General features: G+C 53.4%; 1 protein-coding gene across 1 annotated transcript; it reads left to right on the top strand.

The window, feature by feature from the left end:
- Nucleotides 1-3191: 3191 nt before the first annotated feature.
- Nucleotides 3192-6932, top strand: cdc42se1 (CDC42 small effector 1). Its single transcript, XM_072459904.1, has 4 exons — nucleotides 3192-3322; nucleotides 4184-4512; nucleotides 4999-5094; nucleotides 6848-6932. The coding sequence occupies exons 2-4, from the start codon at nucleotides 4381-4383 to the stop codon at nucleotides 6908-6910; spliced, it is 291 nt and encodes a 96-aa protein (XP_072316005.1). The 5' UTR covers nucleotides 3192-3322; nucleotides 4184-4380; the 3' UTR covers nucleotides 6911-6932.
- The last annotated feature ends 11971 nt before the right edge of the window (nucleotides 6933-18903 follow it).

Raw genomic sequence — 18903 nt, 5'->3', positions numbered from 1 at the left:
GTGTCCAGCGTGTGTCCAGTGTGTGTCCAGCGTGTGTCCAGTGTGTATCCAGTGTGTGTCCAGTGTGTGTCCAATGTGTGTCCAGCGTGTGTCCAGCGTGTGTGTGTCCAGTGTGTGTCCAGTTTGTATCCAGTGTGTGTCCAGCGTGTGTCCAGTGTGTGTGTTTGTGTGTCCAGCGTGTGTCCAGTGTGTGTCTGTGTGTCCAGTGTGTGCCCAGTGTGTGTGTGTGTGTCCAGCGTGTGTCCAGCGTGTGTCCAGCGTGTGTGTGTCCAGTGTGTGTCCAGTGTGTGTCCAGCGTGTGTCCAGCGTGTGTCCAGTGTGTGTGTGTGTGTCCAGCGTGTGTCCAGTGTGTGTCTGTGTGTCCAGTGTGTGCCCAGTGTGTGTGTGTGTGTCCAGCGTGTGTCCAGCGTGTGTCCATTGTGTTTCCAGCGTGTGTCCAGCGTGTGTCCAGTGTGTGTGTGTCCAGTGTGTGTCCAGTTTGTATCCAGTGTGTATCCAGTGTGTGTCCAGCGTGTGTCCAGCGTGTGTGTGTGTGTCCAGTGTGTGTGTGTGTGTGTGTGTGTGTGTGTGTGCGTGTGTCCAGTGTGTGTCCAGCGTGTGTCCAGCGTGTGTCCAGTGTGTGTCCAGCGTGTGTCCAGCGTGTGTCCAGCGTGTGTCCAGTGTGTGTCCAGTGTGTGTCCAGCGTGTGTCCAGTGAGTGTATTCAGTGTGTGTCCAGCGTGTGTCCAGTGTGTGTCCAGTGTGTGTCCAGCGTGTGTCCAGCGTGTGTCCAGTGTGTGTCCAGTGTGTGTCCAGCGTGTGTCCAGCGTGTATCCAGTGTTTGTCCAGTGTGTGTCCAGTGTGTGTCCAGCGTGTGTCCAGTGTGTGTCTAGCGTGTGTCCAGTGTGTGTATTCAGTGTGTGTCCAGCGTGTGTCCAGTGTGTGTCCAGTGTGTGTCCAGCGTGTGTCCAGTGTGTGTCCAGTGTGTGTCCAGCGTGTGTCCAGCGTGTATCCAGTGTTTGTCCAGTGTGTGTCCAGTGTGTGTCCAGCGTGTGTCCAGCGTGTGTCCAGTGTGTGTCCAGTGTGTGTCCAGCGTGTGTCCAGCGTGTATCCAGTGTTTGTCCAGTGTGTGTCCAGTGTGTGTCCAGTTTGTGTCCAGTGTGTGTGTGTCCAGTCTGTGTGTGTGTGTGTGTCCAGTGTGTGTGTGTGTGTGTGTGTGTGTGCGTGTGTCCAGTGTGTGTCCAGCGTGTGTCCAGTGTGTCCAGTGTGTGTCCAGCGTGTGTCCAGCGTGTGTCCAGTGTGTGTCCAGCGTGTGTCCAGTGTGTCCAGCGTGTGTCCAGCGTGTGTCCAGTGTGTATCCAGTGTGTGTCCAGTTTGTGTCCAGTGTGTGTGTGTCCAGTCTGTGTGTGTGTGTGTGTCCAGTGTGTGTGTGTGTGTGTGTGTGTGTGTGTGTGTTTGTGTGTTTGTGTGTGTCCAGTGTGTGTCCAGTGTTTGTCCAGTGTGTGTGTGTGTGTTTGTCTGTGTGTGTTTGTCCAGTGTGAGTCCGGTGTGTGTGTGTGTGTGTGTCCAGTGTATGTGTGTTTGTGTGTGTCCAGTGTGTGTGTGTGTGTGTATGTGTGTGTGTGTGTGTGTGTGTGTGTGTCTGTGTGTCCAGCGTGTGTCCAGTGTGTGTGTGTGTGTGTCCAGTGTGTGTCCAGTGTGTGTGTGTGTGTGTGTTTGTGTGTGTGTGTGTGTGTGTGTCCAGTGTGTGTCCAGTGTGTGTCCAGTGTGTGTGTGTGTCCAGTGTTTGTCCAGCGTGTGTACAGTGTGTGTCCAGTGTGTGTCCAGTGTGTGTGTGTGTGTCCAGTGTGTGTCCAGTGTGTGTCCAGTGTGTGTCAAGTGTGTGAGTGTGTGTGTCCAGTGTGTGTCCAGTGTGTGTCCAGCGTGTGTCCAGCGTGTATCCAGTGTGTGTCCAGCGTGTATCCAGTGTGTGTCCAGTGTGTGTCCAGTGTGTGTCCAGTGTCAGAATGTGTGTTTAAAGCAGCTTTGACGTCACTCTCACGTGACCACGCCCCCTGGAGGCCCACGTGCGTCACATTGTGTTAAATCATCTGTTCTCGCTCTAAATTATAAGTAAATAAATAGATTAAATATTGTAAATTCAGAAAAGATCTTTTTTTATTTTGTTTGTCACATTTGAACTTTCTGCTTTTTCAGACATTTTGCTGCTTTAAATATTCATTCTTGTGTTTATGCCAAAGCAAGATCCGAGTTTAAGAACCCTGTTGATTGACAGGAAATCCCTTTATGATTCTGGTGCTCTGGCTCCCTCCAGCGGCAGCTCCGTCTCACTGCAGTGCTCTGGCTCCCTCCAGCGGCAGCTCCGTCTCACTGCAGTGCTCTGGCTCCCTCCAGCGGCAGCTCCGTCTCACTGCAGTGCTCTGGCTCCCTCCAGCGGCAGCTCCGTCTCACTGCAGTGCTCTGGCTCCCTCCAGCGGCAGCTCCGTCTCACTGCAGTGCTCTGGCTCCCTCCAGCGGCAATTCCGTCTCACTGCAGTGCTCTGGCTCCCTCCAGCGGCAGCTCCGTCTCACTGCAGTGCTCTGGCTCCCTCCAGCGGCAGCTCCGTCTCACTGCAGTGCTCTGGCTCCCTCCAGCGGCAGCTCCGTCTCACTGCAGTGCTCTGGCTCCCTCCAGCGGCAGCTCCGTCTCACTGCAGTGCTCTGGCTCCCTCCAGCGGCAGCTCCGTCTCACTGCAGTGCTCTGGCTCCCTCCAGCGGCAGCTCCGTCTCACTGCAGTGCTCTGGCTCCCTCCAGCGGCAGCTCCGTCTCACTGCAGTGCTCTGGCTCCCTCCAGCGGCAGCTCCGTCTCACTGCAGTGCTCTGGCTCCCTCCAGCGGCAGCTCCGTCTCACTGCAGTGCTCTGGCTCCCTCCAGCGGCAGCTCCGTCTCACTGCAGTGCTCTGGCTCCCTCCAGCGGCAGCTCCGTCTCACTGCAGTGCTCTGGCTCCCTCCAGCGGCAGCTCCGTCTCACTGCAGTGCTCTGGCTCCCTCCAGCGGCAGCTCCGTCTCACTGCAGTGCTCTGGCTCCCTCCAGCGGCAGCTCCGTCTCACTGCAGTGCTCTGGCTCCCTCCAGCGGCAGCTCCGTCTCACTGCAGTGCTCTGGCTCCCTCCAGCGGCAGCTCCGTCTCACTGCAGCACAAAGAGCGAGCGGAAACAGCGGAAAAGACACGCCTCAAAGCGGGACTGAACCGGGACGAAACGGGACCAAATCGGGTCTAAACCACGGCCAAAGCGGGGCAGAATCGGGACCAAAGCAGGCCAGACCGGGTTGAACTCGGACCGGACCAGGGACGCGGTCTTTCGGTGAGTTTTGGAAATAGATTTGAACAAAAAAGTGAAGTTCCGAGGAAACGAGAAAAGAGCGAGGAAACACAAGAAGGAATCGAGGAGTTTAGTGAAGGAATCCAGAACTAAACCGGGTCTAAACCGGGTCTAAACCAGGACTAAACCAGGACTAAACCGGGTCTAAACCAGGACTAAACCGGGTCTAAACCGGGACTAAACCAGGTCCAAACCGGGTCAAAATCAAACTTTCCTAATATGAATAATAAAGTTTATTGATCTTAAACTGATCATATCAGTGTGATGTCACCGAACTTCAGGCTCCGACAGAAACAGGAATTTAACAAGTTACATCTCGCTCCAAACAACATGAAACCAGGTCTGAACCAGGTCCTGAACCAGGTTCTGAACCAGGTCCTGAACCAGGTCTGAACCAGGTCCTGAACCAGGTCCTGAACCAGGTCTGAACCAGGTCCTGAACCAGGTCTGAACCAGGTCCTGAACCAGGTCCTGAACCAGGTCCTGAACCAGGTCCTGAACCAGGTCCTGAACCAGGTCTGAACCAGGTCCTGAACCAGGTCTGAACCAGGTCCTGAACCAGGTCTGAACCAGGTCCTGAACCAGGTCTGAACCAGGTCTGAACCAGGTCCTGAACCAGGTCTGAACCAGGTCTGAACCAGGTCTGAACCAGGTTTCGTCCTGTCCCTCCTGTACAGCGCCCCCTGTGGGTGATGAAAGTTCTAACTATTTGTGGACACAACAGCTGAACCCGAGTCTTATGTAATAATGAAGTCACTATTTAACTTCTGCCTCCTCAGATCCGGGTCAGACCTGGGTCAGACCGGTTCAGACCCGTACATTGATGCGTGTATCTCTCCTCAGATCCGGATCCTGGACCGGGGCTAAAGCCGGACTTTCCTGAGCTCCTTTTCCTTGGCTCTGATTGGACGAGCCGTGATGTTGAATTGGAAACATACTTTTGTAAAACATCTGAATCTTTGACGGTTTGGAGTCTTTTATCCGTGGATCTTTCTGCTCTGTCTCTCGTCTCGGTCTCGAGCCTCGGAACCGGGTCCTTGATGCCTGAGTCCTACACTTCCCAGGGTGCACCTCTCTCCCCCTCGGCCAATCAGCGAGCGGCGTCAGAGCGTGGTGACATGAGCGACTTCTGGCACAAAATGAGCTGCTGCGTCATCGCCAAACCTCCCCCGGTAAGACCTGGTTTAGACCTGGTTTAGACCTGGTTTAGTCCTGGTTTAGTCCTGGTTTAGTCCTGGTTTAGACCTGGTTTAGACCTGGTTTAGTCCTGGTTTAGTCCTGGTTTAGTCCTGGTTTAGTCCTGGTTTAGACCTGGTTTAGTCCTGGTTTAGACCTGGTTTAGACCTGGTTTAGACCTGGTTTAGTCCTGGTTTAGTCCTGGTTTAGTCCTGGTTTAGTCCTGGTTTAGTCCTGGTTTAGACCTGGTTTAGTCCTGGTTTAGTCTTGGTTTAGTCCTGGTTTAGACCTGGTTTAGACCTGGTTTAGTCCTGGTTTAGTCTTGGTTTAGTCCTGGTTTAGTCTTGGTTTAGACCTGGTTTAGACCTGGTTTAGTCCTGGTTTAGTCTTGGTTTAGTCCTGGTTTAGTCTTGGTTTAGTCCTGGTTTAGGATGATGTCACTCTGCTCCAGGCTTTTATTGTGACATTCTCACTTGTTTCAGAAGAGGAAGAGGAGGAGGATCGACCGCAGTATGATTGGAGAACCCACAAACTTCATCCACCTGACGCACATTGGCTCTGGAGACGACGTTCAGCCGGTAAACGACAAACGTGATGTTCAGAGACATAATGTCATTTATGAGAAGATTAGTGACGTCCCGCCGCGTAAAGGGCCGTGCCGCCGCGTAAAGGGCCGTCCCGCCGCGTAAAGGGCCGTCCCGCCGCGTAAAGGGCCGTCCCGCCGCGTAAAGGGCCGTCCCGCCGCGTAAAGGGATATTTCAGTATTTCAGATGTAAATAAGTGGTTTCTTTGTCTCTGAAGTTAGAATAAGCCCAACAGGAAGTCCCTCCCCCTGGCACATTTCCCATGAGGCTTTGGGGCGGCGCACTTCCTGTGAGACTTGGCGCTCACACGTTCAAACTGGGCCTGAATTCAGAACTAAACCTGGATTCTAATCTTTTCAACCCACGTCTCAGACTCAGACCAGAGATTTGGAGTTCAATATCTATAATGTGATCCACACGTGTCAGAGGTAAAGATGAGACCAAAGCAGGACCTTTAGGTCCTGGTGTGACTCTGGTGTGACTCTGGTGTGACTCTGGTGTGACTCTGGTGTGACTCTGGTTTCACTCTGGTCTGACTCTGGTCTGACTCTGGTTTCACTCTGGTGTGACTTTGGTGTGACTCTGGTTTCACTCTGGTTTCACTCTGGTGTGACTCTGGTTTCACTCTGGTTTCACTCTAGTGTGACTCTGGTTTCACTCTGGTCTGACTCTGGTCTGACTCTGGTTTCACTCTGGTGTGACTTTGGTGTGACTCTGGTTTCACTCTGGTGTGACTCTGGTGTGACTCTGGTGTGACTCTGGTTTCACTCTGGTGTCACTCTGGTGTCACTCTGGTGTGACTCTGGTTTCACTCTGGTTTCACTCTAGTGTGACTCTGGTTTCACTCTGGTGTGACTCTGGTGTGACTCTGGTTTCACTCTGGTGTGACTCTGGTGTGACTCTGGTTTCACTCTGGTGTCACTCTGGTGTCACTCTGGTTTCACTCTGGTGTCACTCTGGTGTGACTCTGGTTTCACTCTGGTGTGACTCTGGTTTCACTCTGGTATGACTCTGGTGTGACTCTGGTTTCACTCTGGTTTCACTCTAGTGTGACTCTGGTTTCACTCTGGTGTGACTCTGGTGTGACTCTGGTTTCACTCTGGTGTGACTCTGGTGTGACTCTGGTGTGACTCTGGTTTCACTCTGGTTTCACTCTGGTGTCACTCTGGTGTGACTCTGGTTTCACTCTGGTGTCACTCTGGTGTGACTCTGGTTTCACTCTGGTGTGACTCTGGTTTCACTCTGGTGTGACTCTGGTGTGACTCTGGTTTCACTCTGGTTTCACTCTAGTGTGACTCTGGTTTCACTCTGGTGTGACTCTGGTGTGACTCTGGTTTCACTCTGGTGTGACTCTGGTGTGACTCTGGTGTGACTCTGGTTTCACTCTGGTGTCACTCTGGTGTCACTCTGGTTTCACTCTGGTGTGACTCTGGTTTCACTCTGGTGTCACTCTGGTGTGACTCTGGTTTCACTCTGGTGTGACTCTGGTTTCACTCTGGTGTCACTCTGGTGTCACTCTGGTTTCACTCTGGTGTCACTCTGGTGTGACTCTGGTTTCACTCTGGTGTGACTCTGGTTTCACTCTGGTGTGACTCTGGTGTGACTCTGGTGTGACTCTGGTTTCACTCTGGTGTGACTCTGGTTTCACTCTGGTTTCACTCTGGTGTCACTCTGGTGTGACTCTGGTTTCACTCTGGTGTGACTCTGGTGTGACTCTGGTGTGACTCTGGTGTGACTCTGGTTTCAGACGGGCTCGGTTCAAGACCAGATCAGGACAAAAGGACTCAACTGCCGCAGCAGCTTCTTATAGTAGAGCGGTGAGTCACACCCACATCCTTCAGCTCCGGAGGCCACGCCCATTTTCATCATTTCAGATGTCACCTCTGATCCAGATCCTCATCCTGATTCTGATTCTGATTCTGATCCTGTTTCTGATCCTGATCCTGATCCTGTTTCTGATTCTGATCCTGATCCTGTTTCTGATTCTGATTCTGATTCTGATCCTGTTTCTGATCCTGATCCTGTTTCTGATCCTGATCCTGATCCTGATTCTGATCCTGATCCTGATCCTGTTTCTGATCCTGATCCTGTTTCAGATCCTGATCCTGATCCTGACCCTGATTCTGATCCTGATCCTGTTTCTGATCCTGATCCTGATCCTGATCCTGATCCTGTTTCTGATCCTGATCCTGACCCTGATTCTGATCCTGATCCTGATCCTGTTTCTGATCCTGATCCTGATCCTGATCCTGATCCTGATCCTGATCCTGTTTCTGATCCTGTTTCTGATTCTGATCCTGATCCTGATCCTGTTTCTGATCCTGATCCTGATCCTGATCCTGATCCTGATCCTGATCCTGTTTCTGATCCTGTTTCTGATCCTGATCCTGATCCTGATCCTGTTTCTGATCCTGTTTCTGATCCTGATCCTGATCCTGATCCTGATCCTGATCCTGTTTCAGATCCTGATCCTGACCCTGATTCTGATCCTGATCCTGTTTCTGATCCTGATCCTGATCCTGTTTCTGATCCTGATCCTGATCCTGATCCTGTTTCTGATCCTGATCATGAGGTTCAGGTCCATAAGTTTCATTTAAACTGATTCTAAACTCTAGGATTCATGATCCAGATTTAAACTAATGAATCTGATCCTTTCACTTTTCACTGTAACGTTTGGTTGAACTGAACACGGCTCATTAAACTGAAGCTCAAACCTACTGTGGCAACGAAGACCATTATCTGTTCCTCAGACGTTCTCCCGCTCTGTGTTCCTCAGACGTTCTCCCGCTCTGTGTTCCTCAGACGTTCTCCCGCTCTGTGTTCCTCAGACGTTCTCCCGCTCTGTGTTCCTCAGACGTTCTCCCGCTCTGTGTTCCTCAGACGTTCTCCCGCTCTGTGTTCCTCAGACGTTCTCCCGCTCTGTGTTCCTCAGACGTTCTCTCGCTCTGTGTTCCTCAGACGTTCTCCCGCTCTGTGTTTTCCTCAGACGTTCTCCCGCTCTGTGTTCTTCAGACGTTCTCTGTGTTTTCCTCAGACGTTCTCCCGCTCTGTGTTCCTCAGACGTTCTCCCGCTCTGTGTTCCTCAGACGTTCTCTGTGTTCCTCAGACGTTCTCCCGCTCTGTGTTCCTCAGACGTTCTCTGTGTTTTCCTCAGACGTTCTCTCGCTCTGTGTTCCTCAGACGTTCTCCCGCTCTGTGTTTTCCTCAGACGTTCTCCCGCTCTGTGTTCCTCAGACATTCTCTGTGTTTTCCTCAGACGTTCTCCCGCTCTGTGTTTTCATCAGACGTTCTCCCGCTCTTGTGTTTTCCTCAGACGTTCTCCCGCTCTGTGTTCCTCAGACGTTCTCTGTGTTCCTCAGACGTTCTCCCGCTCTGTGTTCCTCAGACATTCTCCCGCTCTGTGTTCCTCAGACGTTCTCCCGCTCTGTGTTCCTCAGACGTTCTCCCGCTCTGTGTTTTCCTCAGACGTTCTCCCGCTCTGTGTTCCTCAGACGTTCTCCCGCTCTGTGTTCTTCAGACGTTCTCTGTGTTTTCCTCAGACGTTCTCCCGCTCTGTGTTCCTCAGACGTTCTCCCGCTCTGTGTTCCTCAGACGTTCTCTGTGTTCCTCAGACGTTCTCCCGCTCTGTGTTCCTCAGACGTTCTCTGTGTTTTCCTCAGACGTTCTCCCGCTCTGTGTTCCTCAGACGTTCTCTGTGTTCCTCAGACGTTCTCCCGCTCTGTGTTCCTCAGACATTCTCTGTGTTTTCCTCAGACGTTCTCCCGCTCTGTGTTTTCATCAGACGTTCTCCCGCTCTTGTGTTTTCCTCAGACGTTCTCCCGCTCTGTGTTCCTCAGACGTTCTCTGTGTTCCTCAGACGTTCTCCCGCTCTGTGTTCCTCAGACATTCTCTGTGTTTTCCTCAGACGTTCTCTCGCTCTGTGTTCCTCAGACGTTCTCCCCTCTGTGTTTTCCTCAGACGTTCTCCCGCTCTGTGTTTTCCTCAGATGTTCTCCCGCTCTGTGTTTTCCTCAGACGTTCTCCCGCTCTGTGTTCTTCAGACGTTCTCTGTGTTTTCCTCAGACGTTCTCCCGCTCTGTGTTCCTCAGACGTTCTCCCGCTCTGTTTTCCTCAGACGTTCTCCCGCTCTGTGTTCCTCAGACGTTCTCCCGCTCTGTGTTCCTCAGACGTTCTCCCGCTCTGTGTTCCTCAGACGTTCTCCCGCTCTGTGTTCCTCAGACGTTCTCCCGCTCTGTGTTCCTCAGACGTTCTCCCGCTCTGTGTTCCTCAGACGTTCTCCCGCTCTGTGTTCCTCAGACGTTCTCCCGCTCTGTGTTCCTCAGACGTTCTCTCGCTCTGTGTTCCTCAGACGTTCTCCCGCTCTGTGTTTTCCTCAGACGTTCTCCCGCTCTGTGTTTTCCTCAGACGTTCTCCCGCTCTGTGTTCCTCAGACGTTCTCTGTGTTCCTCAGACGTTCTCTGTGTTCCTCAGACGTTCTCCCGCTCTGTGTTCCTCAGACGTTCTCTGTGTTTTCCTCAGACGTTCTCTCGCTCTGTGTTCCTCAGACGTTCTCCCGCTCTGTGTTTTCCTCAGACGTTCTCCCGCTCTGTGTTCCTCAGACGTTCTCTGTGTTCCTCAGACGTTCTCCCGCTCTGATTTCCTCAGACATTCTCTGTGTTTTCCTCAGACGTTCTCCCGCTCTGTGTTTTCATCAGACGTTCTCCCGCTCTTGTGTTTTCCTCAGACGTTCTCCCGCTCTGTGTTCCTCAGACGTTCTCTGTGTTCCTCAGACGTTCTCCCGCTCTGTGTTCCTCAGACGTTCTCCCGCTCTGTGTTCCTCAGACGTTCTCCCGCTCTGTGTTCCTCAGACGTTCTCCCGCTCTGTGTTCCTCAGACGTTCTCTCGCTCTGTGTTCCTCAGACGTTCTCCCGCTCTGTGTTTTCCTCAGACGTTCTCCCGCTCTGTGTTCTTCAGACGTTCTCTGTGTTTTCCTCAGACGTTCTCCCGCTCTGTGTTCCTCAGACGTTCTCCCGCTCTGTGTTCCTCAGACGTTCTCTGTGTTCCTCAGACGTTCTCCCGCTCTGTGTTCCTCAGACGTTCTCTGTGTTTTCCTCAGACGTTCTCTCGCTCTGTGTTCCTCAGACGTTCTCCCGCTCTGTGTTTTCCTCAGACGTTCTCCCGCTCTGTGTTCCTCAGACATTCTCTGTGTTTTCCTCAGACGTTCTCCCGCTCTGTGTTTTCATCAGACGTTCTCCCGCTCTTGTGTTTTCCTCAGACGTTCTCCCGCTCTGTGTTCCTCAGACGTTCTCTGTGTTCCTCAGACGTTCTCCCGCTCTGTGTTCCTCAGACGTTCTCCCGCTCTGTGTTCCTCAGACGTTCTCCCGCTCTGTGTTCCTCAGACGTTCTCCCGCTCTGTGTTTTCCTCAGACGTTCTCCCGCTCTGTGTTCCTCAGACGTTCTCCCGCTCTGTGTTCTTCAGACGTTCTCTGTGTTTTCCTCAGACGTTCTCCCGCTCTGTGTTCCTCAGACGTTCTCCCGCTCTGTGTTCCTCAGACGTTCTCTGTGTTCCTCAGACGTTCTCCCGCTCTGTGTTCCTCAGACGTTCTCTGTGTTTTCCTCAGACGTTCTCCCGCTCTGTGTTCCTCAGACGTTCTCTGTGTTCCTCAGACGTTCTCCCGCTCTGTGTTCCTCAGACATTCTCTGTGTTTTCCTCAGACGTTCTCCCGCTCTGTGTTTTCATCAGACGTTCTCCCGCTCTTGTGTTTTCCTCAGACGTTCTCCCGCTCTGTGTTCCTCAGACGTTCTCTGTGTTCCTCAGACGTTCTCCCGCTCTGTGTTCCTCAGACATTCTCTGTGTTTTCCTCAGACGTTCTCTCGCTCTGTGTTCCTCAGACGTTCTCCCCTCTGTGTTTTCCTCAGACGTTCTCCCGCTCTGTGTTTTCCTCAGATGTTCTCCCGCTCTGTGTTTTCCTCAGACGTTCTCCCGCTCTGTGTTCTTCAGACGTTCTCTGTGTTTTCCTCAGACGTTCTCCCGCTCTGTGTTCCTCAGACGTTCTCCCGCTCTGTTTTCCTCAGACGTTCTCCCGCTCTGTGTTCCTCAGACGTTCTCCCGCTCTGTGTTCCTCAGACGTTCTCCCGCTCTGTGTTCCTCAGACGTTCTCCCGCTCTGTGTTCCTCAGACGTTCTCCCGCTCTGTGTTCCTCAGACGTTCTCCCGCTCTGTGTTCCTCAGACGTTCTCCCGCTCTGTGTTCCTCAGACGTTCTCTCGCTCTGTGTTCCTCAGACGTTCTCCCGCTCTGTGTTTTCCTCAGACGTTCTCCCGCTCTGTGTTTTCCTCAGACGTTCTCCCGCTCTGTGTTCCTCAGACGTTCTCTGTGTTCCTCAGACGTTCTCTGTGTTCCTCAGACGTTCTCCCGCTCTGTGTTCCTCAGACGTTCTCTGTGTTTTCCTCAGACGTTCTCTCGCTCTGTGTTCCTCAGACGTTCTCCCGCTCTGTGTTTTCCTCAGACGTTCTCCCGCTCTGTGTTCCTCAGACGTTCTCTGTGTTCCTCAGACGTTCTCCCGCTCTGATTTCCTCAGACATTCTCTGTGTTTTCCTCAGACGTTCTCCCGCTCTGTGTTTTCATCAGACGTTCTCCCGCTCTTGTGTTTTCCTCAGACGTTCTCCCGCTCTGTGTTCCTCAGACGTTCTCTGTGTTCCTCAGACGTTCTCCCGCTCTGTGTTCCTCAGACGTTCTCCCGCTCTGTGTTCCTCAGACGTTCTCCCGCTCTGTGTTCCTCAGACGTTCTCCCGCTCTGTGTTCCTCAGACGTTCTCCCGCTCTGTGTTCCTCAGACGTTCTCCCGCTCTGTGTTCCTCAGACGTTCTCCCGCTCTGTGTTCCTCAGACGTTCTCTCGCTCTGTGTTCCTCAGACGTTCTCCCGCTCTGTGTTCCTCAGACGTTCTCCCGCTCTGTGTTCCTCAGACGTTCTCCCGCTCTGTGTTCCTCAGACGTTCTCCCGCTCTGTGTTCCTCAGACGTTCTCCCGCTCTGTGTTCCTCAGACGTTCTCCCGCTCTGTGTTTTCCTCAGACGTTCTCCCGCTCTGTGTTTTCCTCAGACGTTCTCCCGCTCTGTGTTCTTCAGACGTTCTCTGTGTTTTCCTCAGACGTTCTCCCGCTCTGTGTTCCTCAGACGTTCTCCCGCTCTGTGTTCCTCAGACGTTCTCTGTGTTCCTCAGACGTTCTCCCGCTCTGTGTTCCTCAGACGTTCTCTGTGTTTTCCTCAGACGTTCTCTCGCTCTGTGTTCCTCAGACGTTCTCCCGCTCTGTGTTTTCCTCAGACGTTCTCCCGCTCTGTGTTCCTCAGACGTTCTCTGTGTTCCTCAGACGTTCTCCCGCTCTGTGTTCCTCAGACATTCTCTGTGTTTTCCTCAGACGTTCTCCCGCTCTGTGTTTTCATCAGACGTTCTCCCGCTCTTGTGTTTTCCTCAGACGTTCTCCCGCTCTGTGTTCCTCAGACGTTCTCTGTGTTCCTCAGACGTTCTCCCGCTCTGTGTTCCTCAGACGTTCTCCCGCTCTGTGTTCCTCAGACGTTCTCCCGCTCTGTGTTTTCCTCAGACGTTCTCCCGCTCTGTGTTTTCCTCAGACGTTCTCCCGCTCTGTGTTTTCCTCAGACGTTCTCCCGCTCTGTGTTTTCCTCAGACGTTCTCCCGCTCTGTGTTTTCCTCAGACGTTCTCCCGCTCTGTGTTTTCCTCAGACGTTCTCCCGCTCTGTGTTCCTCAGACGTTCTCCCGCTCTGTGTTCCTCAGACGTTCTCTGTGTTCCTCAGACGTTCTCCCGCTCTGTGTTCCTCAGACGTTCTCTGTGTTTTCCTCAGACGTTCTCCCGCTCTGTGTTCCTCAGACGTTCTCTGTGTTCCTCAGACGTTCTCCCGCTCTGTGTTCCTCAGACATTCTCTGTGTTTTCCTCAGACGTTCTCCCGCTCTGTGTTTTCATCAGACGTTCTCCCGCTCTTGTGTTTTCCTCAGACGTTCTCCCGCTCTGTGTTCCTCAGACGTTCTCTGTGTTCCTCAGACGTTCTCCCGCTCTGTGTTCCTCAGACATTCTCTGTGTTTTCCTCAGACGTTCTCTCGCTCTGTGTTCCTCAGACGTTCTCCCGCTCTGTGTTTTCCTCAGACGTTCTCCCGCTCTGTGTTTTCCTCAGACGTTCTCCCGCTCTGTGTTTTCCTCAGACGTTCTCCCGCTCTGTGTTCTTCAGACGTTCTCTGTGTTTTCCTCAGACGTTCTCCCGCTCTGTGTTCCTCAGACGTTCTCCCGCTCTGTTTTCCTCAGACGTTCTCCCGCTCTGTGTTCCTCAGACGTTCTCCCGCTCTGTGTTCCTCAGACGTTCTCCCGCTCTGTGTTCCTCAGACGTTCTCCCGCTCTGTGTTCCTCAGACGTTCTCCCGCTCTGTGTTCCTCAGACGTTCTCCCGCTCTGTGTTCCTCAGACGTTCTCCCGCTCTGTGTTCCTCAGACGTTCTCCCGCTCTGTGTTCCTCAGACGTTCTCCCGCTCTGTGTTCCTCAGACGTTCTCTCGCTCTGTGTTCCTCAGACGTTCTCCCGCTCTGTGTTTTCCTCAGACGTTCTCCCGCTCTGTGTTTTCCTCAGACGTTCTCCCGCTCTGTGTTCCTCAGACGTTCTCCCGCTCTGTGTTCCTCAGACGTTCTCTGTGTTCCTCAGACGTTCTCCCGCTCTGTGTTCCTCAGACGTTCTCTGTGTTTTCCTCAGACGTTCTCTCGCTCTGTGTTCCTCAGACGTTCTCCCGCTCTGTGTTTTCCTCAGACGTTCTCCCGCTCTGTGTTCCTCAGACGTTCTCTGTGTTCCTCAGACGTTCTCCCGCTCTGTGTTCCTCAGACATTCTCTGTGTTTTCCTCAGACGTTCTCCCGCTCTGTGTTTTCATCAGACGTTCTCCCGCTCTTGTGTTTTCCTCAGACGTTCTCCCGCTCTGTGTTCCTCAGACGTTCTCTGTGTTCCTCAGACGTTCTCCCGCTCTGTGTTCCTCAGACGTTCTCCCGCTCTGTGTTCCTCAGACGTTCTCCCGCTCTGTGTTCCTCAGACGTTCTCCCGCTCTGTGTTCCTCAGACGTTCTCCCGCTCTGTGTTCCTCAGACGTTCTCCCGCTCTGTGTTCCTCAGACGTTCTCCCGCTCTGTGTTCCTCAGACGTTCTCTCGCTCTGTGTTCCTCAGACGTTCTCCCGCTCTGTGTTTTCCTCAGACGTTCTCCCGCTCTGTGTTTTCCTCAGACGTTCTCCCGCTCTGTGTTTTCCTCAGACGTTCTCCCGCTCTGTGTTCTTCAGACGTTCTCTGTGTTTTCCTCAGACGTTCTCCCGCTCTGTGTTCCTCAGACGTTCTCCCGCTCTGTGTTCCTCAGACGTTCTCTGTGTTTTCCTCAGACGTTCTCTCGCTCTGTGTTCCTCAGACGTTCTCCCGCTCTGTGTTTTCCTCAGACGTTCTCCCGCTCTGTGTTCCTCAGACGTTCTCCCGCTCTGTGTTCCTCAGACGTTCTCCCGCTCTGTGTTCCTCAGACGTTCTCCCGCTCTGTGTTCCTCAGACGTTCTCCCGCTCTGTGTTCCTCAGACGTTCTCCCGCTCTGTGTTCCTCAGACGTTCTCTCGCTCTGTGTTCCTCAGACGTTCTCCCGCTCTGTGTTTTCCTCAGACGTTCTCCCGCTCTGTGTTTTCCTCAGACGTTCTCCCGCTCTGTGTTCTTCAGACGTTCTCTGTGTTTTCCTCAGACGTTCTCCCGCTCTGTGTTCCTCAGACGTTCTCCCGCTCTGTGTTCCTCAGACGTTCTCTGTGTTCCTCAGACGTTCTCCCGCTCTGTGTTCCTCAGACGTTCTCTGTGTTTTCCTCAGACGTTCTCTCGCTCTGTGTTCCTCAGACGTTCTCCCGCTCTGTGTTTTCCTCAGACGTTCTCCCGCTCTGTGTTCCTCAGACGTTCTCTGTGTTCCTCAGACGTTCTCCCGCTCTGTGTTCCTCAGACATTCTCTGTGTTTTCCTCAGACGTTCTCCCGCTCTGTGTTTTCATCAGACGTTCTCCCGCTCTTGTGTTTTCCTCAGACGTTCTCCCGCTCTGTGTTCCTCAGACGTTCTCTGTGTTCCTCAGACGTTCTCCCGCTCTGTGTTCCTCAGACATTCTCTGTGTTTTCCTCAGACGTTCTCCCGCTCTGTGTTTCCTCAGACGTTCTCCCGCTCTGTGTTTTCCTCAGACGTTCTCCCGCTCTGTGTTTCCTCAGACGTTCTCCCGCTCTGTGTTCCTCAGACGTTCTCCCGGTCTGTTTTCCTCAGACGTTCTCCCGCTCTGTTTTCCTCAGACGTTCTCCCGCTCTGTGTTCCTCAGACGTTCTCCCGCTCTGTGTTCCTCAGACGTTCTCCCGCTCTGTGTTCCTCAGACGTTCTCCCGCTCTGTGTTCCTCAGACGTTCTCCCGCTCTGTGTTCCTCAGACGTTCTCCCGCTCTGTGTTCCTCAGACGTTCTCCCGCTCTGTGTTCCTCAGACGTTCTCCCGCTCTGTGTTCCTCAGACGTTCTCCCGCTCTGTGTTCCTCAGACGTTCTCCCGCTCTGTGTTCCTCAGACGTTCTCCCGCTCTGTGTTCCTCAGACGTTCTCCCGCTCTGTGTTTTCCTCAGACGTTCTCCCGCTCTGTGTTTTCCTCAGACGTTCTCCCGCTCTGTGTTTTCCTCAGACGTTCTCCCGCTCTGTGTTCTTCAGACGTTCTCTGTGTTTTCCTCAGACGTTCTCCCGCTCTGTGTTCCTCAGACGTTCTCCCGCTCTGTGTTCCTCAGACGTTCTCTGTGTTCCTCAGACGTTCTCCCGCTCTGTGTTCCTCAGACGTTCTCTGTGTTTTCCTCAGACGTTCTCTCGCTCTGTGTTCCTCAGACGTTCTCCCGCTCTGTGTTTTCCTCAGACGTTCTCCCGCTCTGTGTTCCTCAGACGTTCTCTGTGTTCCTCAGACGTTCTCCCGCTCTGTGTTCCTCAGACATTCTCTGTGTTTTCCTCAGACGTTCTCCCGCTCTGTGTTTTCATCAGACGTTCTCCCGCTCTTGTGTTTTCCTCAGACGTTCTCCCGCTCTGTGTTCCTCAGACGTTCTCTGTGTTCCTCAGACGTTCTCCCGCTCTGTGTTCCTCAGACATTCTCTGTGTTTTCCTCAGACGTTCTCTCGCTCTGTGTTCCTCAGACGTTCTCCCGCTCTGTGTTTTCCTCAGACGTTCTCCCGCTCTGTGTTTTCCTCAGACGTTCTCCCGCTCTGTGTTTCCTCAGACGTTCTCCCGCTCTGTGTTCCTCAGACGTTCTCCCGCTCTGTTTTCCTCAGACGTTCTCCCGCTCTGTGTTCCTCAGACGTTCTCCCGCTCTGTGTTCCTCAGACGTTCTCCCGCTCTGTGTTCCTCAGACGTTCTCCCGCTCTGTTTTCCTCAGACGTTCTCCCGCTCTGTGTTCCTCAGACGTTCTCCCGCTCTGTGTTCCTCAGACGTTCTCCCGCTCTGTGTTCCTCAGACGTTCTCCCGCTCTGTGTTCCTCAGACGTTCTCCCGTTCTGTGTTCCTCAGACGTTCTCCCGCTCTGTGTTCCTCAGACGTTCTCTGTGTGTTCCTCAGACGTTCTCCCGCTCTGTGTTTTCCTCAAACGTTCTCCCGCTCTGTGTTCCTCAGACGTTCTCTGTGTTCCTCAGACGTTCTCCCGCTCTGTTTTCCTCAGACGTTCTCCCGCTCTGTTTTCCTCAGACGTTCTCCCGCTCTGTGTTCCTCAGACGTTCTCCCGCTCTGTGTTCCTCAGACGTTCTCCCGCTCTGTGTTTTCCTCAGACGTTCTCCCGCTCTGTGTTCCTCAGACGTTCTCCCGCTCTGTGTTCCTCAGACGTTCTCCCGCTCTGTGTTCCTCAGACGTTCTCCCGCTCTGTGTTCCTCAGACGTTCTCCCGCTCTGTGTTCCTCAGACGTTCTCCCGTTCTGTGTTCCTCAGACGTTCTCCCGCTCTGTGTTCCTCAGACGTTCTCTGTGTGTTCCTCAGACGTTCTCCCGCTCTGTGTTTTCCTCAAACGTTCTCCCGCTCTGTGTTCCTCAGACGTTCTCTGTGTTCCTCAGACGTTCTCCCGCTCTGTGTTCCTCAGACGTTCTCCCGCTCTGTGTTTTCCTCAGACGTTCTCCCGCTCTGTGTTCCTCAGACGTTCTCCCGCTCTGTGTTTTCCTCAGACGTTCTCCCGCTCTGTGTTCCTCAGACGTTCTCCCGCTCTGTGTTTTCCTCAGACGTTCTCCCGCTCTGTGTTTTCCTCAGACGTTCTCCCGCTCTGTGTTCCTCAGACGTTCTCCCGCTCTGTGTTCCTCAGACGTTCTCTGTGTTTTCCTCAGACGTTCTCTCGCTCTGTGTTCCTCAGACGTTCTCTGTGTTCCTCAGACGTTCTCCTGCTCTGTGTTCCTCAGACGTTCTCTGTGTTTTCCTCAGACGTTCTCTCGCTCTGTGTTCCTCAGACGTTCTCCCGCTCTGTGTTTTTTCCACAGACGTTCTCCCGCTCTGTGTTTTCCTCAGACGTTCTCCCGCTCTGTGTTCCTCAGACGTTCTCCCGCGTCCTGTGTTCCTCAGACGTTCTCCCGCTCTGTGTTCCTCAGACGTTCTCTGTGTTTTCCTCAGACGTTCTCTCGCTCTGTGTTTTCCTCAGACGTTCTCCCGCGCCCTGTGTTCCTCAGACGTTCTCTGTGTTCCTCAAACGTTCTCCCGCTCTGTGTTTTCCTCAGACGTTCTCCCGCTCTTTGTTTTCCTCAGACGTTCTCCCGCTCTGTGTTCCTCAGACGTTCTCCCGCTCTGTGTTTTCCTCAGACGTTCTCCCGCTCTGTGTTCCTCAGACGTTCTCCCGCGCCCTGTGTTCCTCAGACGTTCTCCCGCGCCCTGTGTTCCTCAGACGTTCTCTGTGTTCCTCAGACGTTCTCCCGCCCTGTGTTCCTCAGACGTTCTCTGTGTTTTCCTCAGACGTTCTCTGTGTTCCTCAGACGTTCTCTGTGTTCCTCAGACGTTCTCCCGCCCTGTGTTCCTCAGACGTTCTCTGTGTTCCTCAGACGTTCTCCCGCCCTGTGTTCCTCAGACGTTCTCTGTGTTCCTCAGACGTTCTCCCGCCCTGTGTTCCTCAGACGTTCTCTGTGTTCCTCAGACGTTCTCCCGCCCTGTGTTCCTCAGACGTTCTCTGTGTTCCTCAGACGTTCTCTGTGTTCCTCAGACGTTCTCCCGCGCCCTGTGTTCCTCAGACGTTCTCTGTGTTCCTCAGACGTTCTCTGTGTTCCTCAGACGTTCTCCCGCCCTGTGTTCCTCAGACGTTCTCTGTGTTCCTCAGACGTTCTCTGTGTTCCTCAGACGTTCTCCCGCCCTGTGTTCCTCAGACGTTCTCTGTGTTTTCCTCAGACGTTCTCTCGCTCTGTGTTCCTCAGACGTTCTCCCGCGCCCTGTGTTCCTCAGACGTTCTCCCGCGCCCTGTGTTCCTCAGACGTTCTCTGTGTTCCTCAGACGTTCTCCCGCCCTGTGTTCCTCAGACGTTCTCCCGCCCTGTATTCCTCAGACGCTCTCCCGCGCCCTGTGTTCCTCAGACGTTCTCTGTGTTCCTCAGACGTTCTCCCGCCCTGTGTTCCTCAGACGTTCTCTGTGTTCCTCAGACGTTCTCCCGCCCTGTGTTCCTCAGACGTTCTCTGTGTTCCTCAGACGTTCTCCCGCCCTGTGTTCCTCAGACGTTCTCCCGCCCTGTGTTCCTCAGACGTTCTCCCGCCCTGTGTTCCTCAGACGTTCTCCTCAGATCTGGATCAGGTGTTCTGAGTCTGAACTACAGCAGCT

The sequence above is a fragment of the Eucyclogobius newberryi genome, unplaced genomic scaffold (genome assembly GCF_026437365.1).
Source record: "Eucyclogobius newberryi isolate DKJ021-1_F unplaced genomic scaffold, fEucNew1.0.hap1 SCAF_293, whole genome shotgun sequence".
NCBI classification, from domain to species: Eukaryota; Metazoa; Chordata; class Actinopteri; order Gobiiformes; family Gobiidae; genus Eucyclogobius; species Eucyclogobius newberryi.
The sequence above is the reverse complement of the archived record's forward strand: the minus strand, read 5'-3'. Positions and strand labels throughout refer to the sequence as shown.